Raw genomic sequence first — 11,758 nt, 5'->3', positions numbered from 1 at the left:
TGTTCAGTTCCTTGATTATGAAATTGAACCTCACCTACGGATTGGCTGCCTCTCTGACCCATGCAATAACGATCTCTTGAAAATCTTCAATCGTGGCACTATGTAAATCACAATCTCGGAGAGAGTAAAGTACACGATAAACGTTATGAACTACGATTTTTCAATGCGTTTAAAAAACCCCTAAGCCTAGATAGCTAACTACTTCATTGCGATATCTTCTGCGACGCAATGAAATTTAACTCGTGTCGATGTTGCAACTATGCTTTCATAAACCCTCTGAAGATTCAGTTCTGTTGCAGTTTTGACTAACAATTATTTCGGATAAATTAATAGGCCAGTATTCGGCATAACAGCGTGTTACCGAGTAAAATTTATGAACATGGGGACGATTGGAATAGTTTTCTTCATATTTGGTAAGTGAGCGTATATACTCTTTATACTCTCAGCGAGCGAAATTTTCATTAATCTGTGTTCAAAATACCTAGCTTATTTATATAAATCAATGACGCTTTTGCAATTTGACTTCGATGTCAAATGAATTATATTTACCATGAATCCAAAATGTTTGTTTCTGTGTTTGTCTATGTCTGTTTCTAAACAGAACAGCAGATGTTTCCATGTTATTATACGCATCGAAGGTTCTCTCCTTTGCGGTCCATTAATGGAATTACATGTTCGAAAGCCATTAAGCCCCTTTCACACAGGGCGCGAAATCCCGCCGACGTGAAAAAACCATCGCGGGATTTCCCGCGCTCTCCTCTTATATTTGCTGCATAAGAGATAGCAGAGAAAGAAAAAGAGGTGCTGGGTTCACAATATAGTGAATTTAAGGCCACAAGAAGGTGAATTTGCCACGCTATTCTGAAAATTAAGAGAACATGAAGTAAAATTCTTCAATTATTTCCGAATGTCTGCCGAAAGTTTTGATGAATTATTGTTTTGTATGCAATGCAATTTAATTAATACACAACAGCATGCAGATGAGAGACGCCGTGCCTGCAATTGAAAAACTGGCTTTAACTCTCACACACTCTTGCGGACCCACTGTCTGTACCACACTAGGTAGGGGCGTGAAAAACCGCCCAGTGTGGAAGATTACATTGAATACCATTGCAAGCTAAACTGTCGCGGGAAATCACGCCGCAGTTTTAGCTTGACACACGCGGTCGTCAGGCGTGAAACTTCACGCCGCGTGAGAAGCCGTCGTCTGTGAATAGCAGTGCACATTTTGTATGTCCGCTGAGGTTCGGCGGGAAATCTCGCGACGGTTTTTTTCACGCCGGCGGGATTTCCCGCCCTGTGTGAAAGGGGCCTAAGTGTTCCATGATCTCTATCAGTCTTAAATAAGGCGCATGGTTTACCTATGGAATCTTTGTTATATGAGTTAACTCGCACATAATAACTTTTACCCTCAGGTTTGCTGGACGTGAGCTTGTGTCAGTCAGTGCAGCAGCCATGTGTCCCGTACATGCTTGAGAACTACACCGTACCCTCAGGAGAACAGCTCTCGTTCACCTGCTTGTGTAACGCTACATACTGCGACACTTTCCTCACTCCAGTCGCTCCCGAGTACCCTTTGTTTCTCGACGTGACGTCGGACCGTCAACAACACAGATTTTTTCAAACTGTTGCAGAGTTTCAGGCTGCAGGATCCCCTGGTAAACTATTATTTGTTTACAGCCGTTTAAGATGTCATAAGGTTTAATCTGTTTGAGTAAATGTGTTACAATACAAGTAGAAAGCTGGTTTTTAACGATTCTATGAAATGTAGATTATTATTGAAATTTTTGATAGGATTCGCCATAGCAATGACAGGTACACTATATTTTGTCGCTCTACTTTTCGTTTCTTAAGAGACTACATTAACGATAGAAACGATTTAGCATTCTGTTCACATTCGTCCAATTTAAAAAAAATTATTCAATTTCTGACGAGCTCCAGAAAATGTGCCTGACAACCGAAAAAAAAGGTCATATTTAAAGACCATAAAGGCCAAAATCGTCATATTCGTCATAAAATCGTTTTTTTTTAGCATAAAGGTCATAATCGTCATATTCTAGCGGGTAAAATATATGATGCCTGTCAACCAGAATGAAAAATAAGGTTACATCGTCTTAATCTTGGCGGGCAGATGACAGCGATGACGCTTGGTTTGATCTGACCGACATCGAAGCTCAGGCGATCCTGGGCTTCGGCGGGGCAGTGACAGACTCCGCGGCTTTCAATGTCTTGTCGCTGAGTCCAGTTACGCAAGACCAACTCCTAAGGTGAAGATGTATTTTGGATGAAATTTCCAGATTCATATGTTAATCGAAAGGGAATAATTAAAAAAACTATTATTTTTCGCTTATAGTTTTTCATTTAATTGCCGTCCGGCTGTAGCATTGTCCGCTGTGTAATAATTTGTACAAGGGTGGAGGTGGGTGTAATTTGGAGCTTTTGAATAATCGGTTCTGCCTTGCTGAGACGTCTGGGGTGAATGTGAGTTGGTTGAAGAGCTGGGGATCACATGTTTTGATGGTGGACCAAGTTTTGCGTGCTTGTTGGTGAAGGACTGTATTCATTGTAGGAATGTCGCATTGCTCGTGTAGTGTTCGGGAGGTCGTGAAGTCGGACCAGTGTGTGTTTTTGATTAATCGGAGGGTTTTGTTTTCTACTGTCTGCAGTTTGGATATGGATGATATTGATTGGGTGTGTAACGGTATCGGGGTGTAAATGACGGATGATCTGACAAAGGAGAGGTATAAGGTGCGTTTTATGTTGGGTGGGAGGTGGTTAAATCTGCGTATTTTGTGTAGATTGATGAGGGCCATTGCTTTTCTTTTCGTTATTTGGGAACTGAAGCTTAGTATAGTAAAGTGTAAACATAAAACTGTTCCTTTGTTCGTGTATGGACGAATAATGGGTTTTGTCCATGAAGATGTCAGAAGCGTTTCGCCTATTGATGGGGAGTATTTTAAAATTAATTGTGTTTGTCCTAATGAGCTATTTATTTTCAAAGGTGTTGATCTGCCGTAGTACGTGTTGTATTTGTTTTGCTGCGTAGTTGTGTGGGTGGTTTGATGCCAGGTCCTGTGGTTATTTGTGCTATGCCATCTGCAAAAGCTATGTAGTCTGTGTTGTGTAGTGGTGGTGGGAGGTCGTGGGTGGAGTAGCTGTATAGTGTAGGGGAGAGACAAGCCCCTTAGGAGGGGACACCTGTGTGGATATGTAGTGTTGGGACCTATGTGATTACCCATTCTTATGGAAGCTGCTCTGTTTGTAAGGTAGTCTGAAGCTGTTTTGGTGAAGGATAGGTGGAGATGGATGACCTTATATTGGAGTCCGGTGTGCCATACCTTGTCAAATGCTTTGGTCACGTTGCGAGGCACTATGTCAGTGGAGTGTCTTTTTGCTAAGTATGACATTAGTATGTGGTTAGTGCTGTGTGTGTCCTTCTATGGTTCGTAAAACCGTGTTGTCCTGTGTTATGTATGTTGTGAGGTATGAGGTAAGGTGTTCGTATAATCTATTGTTGTGTATTTTGTCTAAAAGCTTCAGATGGATGTCTAGCAGGGAGATGGGTCTGTAATTTTGGACTTTGTGTTGTGAAGTGTTGGGTTTGGGGAGGATCATGATTGCGCGTTTTAGTGAATCCGGCAAATAACCGGCGGAAACGGCATGATTTAATACAGTGGTTCCCAAACTTTTCCAGGCTGGCGCCCCCTTTGGCTCCCTAGTGAATTTCTAGCGCCCCCCACAGACACATATAAAAACATACGCCTCTTTCTTGAAATTTAGTGCGCTGCGATTTTAAAAGATAAAGGTTAAACACTAATTAGTATTTCACAAATAGAACCCCATTTAGTGAACCAATATGTTTTTACGCTGTTTTAATTGTCTCAGCACTAGAAACCTGGGACGTCTCGGGCAAATTTAAGGCCGGACTAGTGGCCGGTCGCACGACCTATCTCCAAATTCAATGATCAAGTGATATCTCCCAAACTAATGAACGCAGCTCAATGAAACTTGGAACATGTATTCATGTTCACCTAACGATGATTTTTAGCTCGTAAAAAAATTTCTAAATTTCACATTCATTCGTGAGTTATATTGCGATAAAGGCCGAAATTCGCAGTGATCAAAGAATTTCTTACAAACTATACTGAACAGATTTGAACGAAATTTATGAATATACATTTCTAACTACCAAACGGTGGCTTTTTAGCTTATAAAAAATTATCGATTTTACCTTCGTTTGCGAGTTTTTTTCATTTCACCGTTATTCTTGATTTTACACTTCCTTATATTCGGCCCGTATCGCCGGATAATTTGTCGCTTAAATTCGCGGCGATCAAGAAATTTTTTCTAAACTACTGAACAGACTTCAACGAAACTTTGTACAGTGGGGAGAAATAAATATTCGTACACTTGAAAAATCGTATTTTAATGTATGTAAGTACACAAACTTAACAGGAAAAGTGATTTAAATTATGCATAGAGACGCATAGTATTCAAAAATATAACCGTTTGCCCAAACTGCACAGTGCACGAAGGTATTTGCCACTGTAATTTATCCAACGTAGAAAGGTGTTTTTGGGTTGCAGGTCATTCGAGATTAAGACGAAACCATGACTTGTGCTTGGCGTTCTGACGTTCGTTCGGCGTTTTGAGACGAAACGTTCTGTGTGCTTAGCATTTAAGATTAAGTTCTGTTAAGAAAATTTAGCGTGAATTCAGTAGGTACGAGTAAAACTGACAGATAGAAGCAAGGTGTTCACAAATTTTCCAAACCAAAGTGAAGCCACTGGGCATGTATCAGACTGCTTCTGATATAAATTGTCCGCAGAACAATAGAACATTTTTGTTGCAAAAAATAGTTTCTCAAAAGATGACAGCGAATCCAATTTTTTATGTTCACACGAGATATTGAGTAAATTTATTACGAATTTTGCGAAAACGCCAACTGGCTGTGTTGGAAATATTGCGATCAATTCAGACTAATTATTGTATCATTAAGTATAAATTGTATGGATCGATTAAGTGTGTTATATAATATTGACAATATTTTCAAATCGCCTCATTTATCTAAACTCTAAAGCCACGTCAACGTAGTCTGTAGAGGTAAAAGGCATCTCTAGAGCAGAGCGGCTCGGCGGCTCCCAAGCACAGCCATGAGCCGGCAGTCGAGTAAGCACACGTTCACACAAGTTGGGTTTACGGGAGTCGGCGTTGAGCTTCCTAGTAATCTTACTAATCTTAACTATGACCTGCTTCCTACCAATCTTTACCATGTCCTGCTTGAAATATGTGCTTTCCGGGTTATTTGCTCGTCAAAAAGGTATAATTTTTACGCAGAGGGATACGAATAAAAATTCATCTCTCTATAGCTTACTTCGATAGTGGAATTTAATTTAGGGAAATTTGCTTATACAGTCCGATAATTATTTCGATTTTAAGTCTAAATTTATACTAGAGTGGTCCTGGTATCTTTTGGACGCAAAATATTAAAGATTATGCAAGAGAATAATAGTGACATGAAGTGGAGCAGGTAATTCACGCCTGAAATTTCAAAATAATCGAGTGATATCAATTCTTTATTTCACGCAAGAATATTCTTGATAAAAATATTTCGAATCAAACCGCTGTCAAAATTGGTGTAATGTTCACATTATGAAACTTCGATGCTTATTAAGCATTTTTCCGTAGCCTTTACTCTGAGCTGAACCATCGTTCGTTACGAATAACCGGAGTTTGTTTCAGTGGCTGTTTACTTGAATGTAGCAGCATGTTCAAATAAAATTGTTGATGGAACCATCTATAATCATCACGGTGGTAGCACTAACTTCTGTCATTCGATGAAATTAATACTTGCAATACTTCAGTCAAATATTTTAAAATTACTCTAGAGCCTAGTCCTCTCCTATAGCTCAACGGTAGACGCTCTACTTCGCGTGTGGGAGACCGGAGTTCGAATCCTGCAGGCAAGGAGTTTCTTCAACTCGATTTATCACGAGGTATGTGTATGGTACTTTGAAAATTTGTTCCCGCTACATGTCTGACATTGTTACTTGTACTATCGTGGTAGATCTATGTACGCAGCCCCTACAATGCTGATTGTGTGGAACTATGTCAGTAAATATATAAGCATCGGATTAGAAACTAAATTAAAAATTTTTTAAGACTTCATTTTAAAAAGTGGCCATCGGTGGCTCGTCAATGTGCCACTGGTGCCAATGGGTAGTTATTTGCGGAAGAAGAGCTTTACGGGTAGGGGGGCCATAGGCAGGTTATAGGTGTGGCAAAGGTGGTGCACGCCACCCTTAATTCTCTGTATAAATCATAGCTGCTCCACCTGTGGCGTCCGCCTATAGCCATCTTAAAAACATAGGTGCTCCACTCTTAATTTTTATTTGGGGCAGCTACAAATTGCCACTACACCCTGCGCTTCAGTGACGGACAACCAACCTGCAGCAACCGGTCCTCTCCTCAGCTCCCGCTGAGACCCGTCCTCAGTGAGTAAATGAGCTGTTGCTGAAGCCCCCATGCACCTCAAAAGGCTGCCACCTCAGACGAGACGCTCGCTGAACGGCACACTCCATATAACGCAGATGTAGCGGACAAAAAGGGAAGAGTGGCGTCGTTGGCAGTCGTACGGAATCTGACTTGGGGGCTGTATCTGAATTGTACTAGACAGCAGTTAGCTTGAATCTTCGCATGAAGATATGAAGAAAAGAGGAAGGTTGCCAACACATATGCAAGAAATGTTGTGAACTGTAAAAATAAAAGTAAATAAATAAAATTATGAATAACGCTCAAATAATAATCTTCCAACTCAAATTATCTTAGGAATATTAAGAATTTTATACATCATTATCATAATTAATTTGTTTGGAGATTTTTGCGGGAGTCTTTCTCTGATTTGTGAATGCAACTGACCACTGTTGTGAAGAATTACTGCACCAAGCGCACTGGTTTCGAAGATGATCTTCAAGCAGAAATTAATTCTTTTACCGCCGGTTAATTTTGCAACTCACATCAAGAAATCAACATCAATAAATTGCGTTTTAACATCGAACATCCTCCTTCCAGTAAACGTAAACGTAACTAGTGCCTTTTGAAATTGCCCTAGGATGTGACTGTCGTGTTTTTCAGGATTTTTTCATCGATCGTTGAATCTAATGTTTGGGTAATATTTTCGATGGCGCTTTCGCATGTGGCGGTATTTTGTTGACTCTTCAGGAGCTATTGTTGTCTTCTGCATGGTAGCAAATGAACGAAATAAAAATTCAGCTTCGAAGAATAACATAATCATTTGTGGTATGAGTGTGATCATTCAAATTTATGTTCTAATAGCAATGAAAAGTCTAATGAAATAACAAAATGAATGAATCATCAGTGTCTTGTAACAATCATCAGCTTCTTGTCCCAAATATAATATTTTCAATATGAGTAAGGAATTTTATGATTCTCACCTCCATCTTTTCAACTGTATAAGTTGTGTATTTCTCTTTGTAGGAGTTAACTCTTCCCTGTGAGCTTTCGTTGAAAGAGGCCACACTACCTGTGCTTTTTGTCTTTGGTGAAATGTGTTACAAAGTTCAAATCATTTTTCTGCGACTGTACTCAGAACATTGTCAGAGATTTAACAAATTTGTTTAAATTAATCGAAGAAAATCTATGAAATTGTAAGAGAAATCTATGGAATTGTAAGCAGTTGTTTGTTGCTGTCGGGCCGTCGAACCTAGAGTTTGGAAACGTCGTGTGGTCACCGAAACTAGAAAAGGACAACAATTTAGTGGAGAGTGTTCAAAGACGTGCAACAAGGATAATTCCAGGCTTGAAAGGCAAGTCCTATGAAGATAGATTAAAGTTTATGAAGCTTCAAAGCCTCTGTTATCGATGTCTGCGTGGGGAGCTCATTGAAGTATTGGGCATTTGGGCTTGGGCGCTATTGAGGTCCGCTTTTTTACAAAGCCCTCCGAAGGATTACTAGAATTTGAAACAAGAACCAAAACCAGGGGCCACGGCTATAAACAAAAAACTGCGTTGCATCTCATCCACGCGACAACATTTCTTCTCGCTTGGAATCACCGACATATGGAACAGCCTCCCCGATTACATCGTTGACGCTCCGAGTGTAATCGCGTTCAATAACAGACTTGATAGAGCTTTGGAGAAATATATATTCCGACTTAAAATGACTAGCACCATTTTGAACCCAGTGTAAGTCTAGTAAATATTTCAAACTATCGACAGTTTGGAAAAGATCCGGTAGAAGGACCTGTTTTTAGATCTCCGGTGGACAAGTCACGAAAGGTACAAGAATCGGCGACAGGCCACATCAGGCCTATTCTTCAGCGCCGACTTCACACAATGCTATGCTATGCTAAAAGAAACATTGATATACGTTTACAGAAGAACACTTGAGCATGTTCTGCGAATTTCGTTTGCAAAATTTGTGTGCATTTCTTTGAAAGGTGACTTATTGTGCTGATTCCATTTTTATCTCATAAGCGCATGCAGTCACGCATGCACAGCAGTGCTATCGATCGAGCAGCAAGTATTGAGAGGTGCCGTGCCTCATAGACGGACTATACTATAGCGACACTCGTCGCATCGTACTTCACATTCATCTACATGCGAAAATCTATCTTCATCTGCAGCCGATTTGGAATTTCTGCATATCTTCATCATTCCCTCTAAATTGCTTGGCTGCACGCCAGCTCTACACTTCGTCAGCCTAATTCTGATATAAAATCGCGGCGAAAAGTTTTGCCGGAATCCTATAAATTTGAAATAATCATTTAGACATTATCATTATGACATATCGAGGCCTAAGATGAAATGCGGCTACGATGAAATACACATTCAGTGAATTGAATTCCATTATTGAGCTTCCAAGTAATAATACATTGGGGCAATGCCAATTACAAATACGCTTCTAAGTGATGAATAAAATAGTGAAATTTTAAATCCATTATATCAGCAACTTCATCTGAAGATTTATTCGAGAATTAAAAAGTAATGAACTTGACGTTTAAATGACAACATACAAGCAAAGCGCGAAATTATCTAGTACTCGTTGCAATACATTCAGCGAATGATTTTTACTAATGCAAACTTTCACAAAACTTTTACATTTTTTGATTTCTATCGAAATTAGTGTCTATTTTTTCTCTATATTGGCATGAATAAAAACATGCCAATTGGAAGATCTGATCTGAGGACTGGGGACGGAATATTCTTCGCGCTATTAGGCTTGGCCGCACTGTGAATGGAGATGACAAATTAGGCTGGGTAATAGTCATAGTACAATGATAATGATTGGAGTGGGCTGAGTGTGAGCGTTTACTCCACGCCGCGTCCTGAGATAACCCTTTCCCCACTGACGGGACTCACAAGTCCCGCCTCAAGTTTCACGCTCTAAAATACATACAACAAGGAATTTTCGGTCCAGGCACCTAACGGGACTTCTACGTTCGTTTTTACACCTCAAGAAAATTACTAATTGGCAACCGGCTCACCCAGTGGGATTTCTATGGCAATTGCATCAGCCGGCTGAGAAAGACAGTAAGTTTCCTCTTTCTCCCGAATATTCTATCATAACTGTTTACATTCAACATGGATTTCCTTACTATTTGTTTTATTTTGTGTAAAAATGTATGTTCTAACGAAATATAACAAATAAATGTATTTGGAAGACTGTTTTTAATGAAAAAAATATAAATTAGGAAAACGACGTGCAATTGAGTCCCGCGAGTAAAACCGGGACCTGATAGTCCCAGTAGGAGTCGCGTGTCGTTTGTGTTACTAGGTAGAAATACTAGTGAGAATTCCAATTCTTACTGGTCCCTTAGATTTTTCATTCATTTTTTTATACCTCGGCACTTTTATTTTATAACTTATTTTATTTTCAGACTTGAGCACTCCTTCCTGAAACATGGCCAATCGATCATTGGAAGCCGATGAAATACTTCATCTGTTGGACGAAATTGATACTGACATTTACGAAGATACCGACATTGAGCCTGATGATCGAGACCCCACAGAAACCATTCATATAGTGAACAGATTAGATGCGGAAGCCGAAGATGAACCCATAATCATTAAATTGGATGAACAAGCCGAGATTATACCTACTGGTGCAGCTTCCGAGACTCCTGCGATAGGTGTACATCCACAAAATTGGAGAAAAAAAGAAGTAAAATCAATTGTCCATGAGTTTGTCGAGCATCTCAAATTAAATCATGAATTTGCGTGTGCCCTCGGTGTTTTTTTTTTGCATTTTTGATGATGATCTTCTTGATATGCTTCACTTCCAGACTAATTTGAAAAGTGTACAAAAGGGGAAGCCTTCTTCTGTGACAAAAAATAAATAATAGTATTCTTCACTGGCCCCTGTTCACGAACATTCGTGGTCGTTGTGAAGTTTGTTCCCTGGATAAAGTGGAATCACGTCCATTATCCAAATGTTTTCAATGTGCCGTTCATCTTTGTTGCAACGTCAAAAACTGTTTTGGCGAGTTTCACAAGTAGCTAGGGAAGCGTGCAAATGCGCGTGCGATAAAGGAAATGTGATGTATTCAGTTATGATTTTATCTCACCTTGTCACATAAGCCAAAGTTATTATCCTACGTCATAAATTAATATTTAATTCAGATTATTTTTTTCGATATACTTGCTGATAATAAATATCTGATTAGCTCTTACACTGTATCAATTGTATCAGCATAGCAAAAAAATCCGCTACTTTTTATGCTGAAAAGATATTCTTTTATTTTTTTTTTTGTGTTAATTTTGTAAGTCGAAAATGTTTACTGCAAGACGCGTTTTATTTTACATTATTATTGTTAGTAAGTGCATATTGTACAGATCTTGGAGCATAATACAAAGGATCGCGTGTGATGGCTATTCGATTAATACATGTACCGGGAGCCCTGACGGGACTCTGGAGTCCCGGATCAGTATTTTTAATATTAATTGATATTTTTATTTTAGTAGCATAGAAACTATAATAGAGGTTCATAAAGCACAATTAACACAAAAAAGCACATCAAATAACTTCCATCATATAGCCGGGTGGAAAGGGAAAAATCACTAGGATTTTGTGGTGTTGCGGGAGATCAGCATACACTAGCTATCCCGACGGGATAGTGGAATAAATCAAAGCCAAAGCTTCTAGTAGAAGGCCAGAAAAATGAAGTTAAAATCTACGTTATGAATCTTTATTACGGAAGCTAAAAGAACACAATATCCAGACTTATAAACACGGACAGTTAAAAAACCCTACGCTAGGTACACACAGACGGCTAAGATAGATCCTACACTAAGTAAACACGAGACGGCTAAGAAACCCAGACGGCTAAAATAATATCCTACACTAGGTAAACATTAGACAGCCAAGAAATTCCAAGAAATTCATTAGACAGCCAAGAAACAGACGGCCTAAAATTGCCGTACACTAGGTTAACACGAAGGGCTTAAAAAAATGCCCCTAACTGCTAAGAACAATAACCAGGTAATCACAAACGGCTAAGAATATCCCACTAAGTAAGCACAAACGAATTGCAAAATTTTACATCACAAACGGCTAAGAATATCCCACTAAGTAATCACAAACGAATTGCAAAATTTTACATTAGGTAATCATACGATTTTCGGTTATTTCCCATTTGATAAACACGGACGAATTACAGTATTTTACATTAGTTAACAGTAAACACAGACGGTTTACACAATTCCAAGGTCAGGTCGGTATTTCCCATTAGATAAACAC

At 39.3% G+C, this 11,758-nt stretch overlaps 1 protein-coding gene across 1 annotated transcript in view; it reads left to right on the top strand.

Annotated features, from left to right (window-relative positions):
• The first annotated feature begins 293 nt into the window (after positions 1–293).
• Positions 294–11,758, top strand: part of LOC108671375 (lysosomal acid glucosylceramidase) — a 29,354-nt gene continuing 17,889 nt past the window's right edge. The window contains exons 1-3 of the mRNA XM_018158915.2: positions 294–413; positions 1,416–1,658; positions 2,132–2,267. Coding sequence (XP_018014404.1) covers positions 374–413; positions 1,416–1,658; positions 2,132–2,267 — 419 coding nt within the window. The 5' untranslated portion in view covers positions 294–373. The remainder of the gene's footprint in view (positions 414–1,415; positions 1,659–2,131; positions 2,268–11,758) is intronic.

This window comes from Hyalella azteca, unplaced genomic scaffold, assembly GCF_000764305.2.
Source record: "Hyalella azteca isolate HAZT.00-mixed unplaced genomic scaffold, Hazt_2.0.2 contig1648, whole genome shotgun sequence".
In the NCBI taxonomy this organism is placed as follows: Eukaryota; Metazoa; Arthropoda; class Malacostraca; order Amphipoda; family Hyalellidae; genus Hyalella; species Hyalella azteca.
Note: the sequence above shows the minus strand (reverse complement) of the source record. Positions and strands in the feature narration are given on the sequence as shown.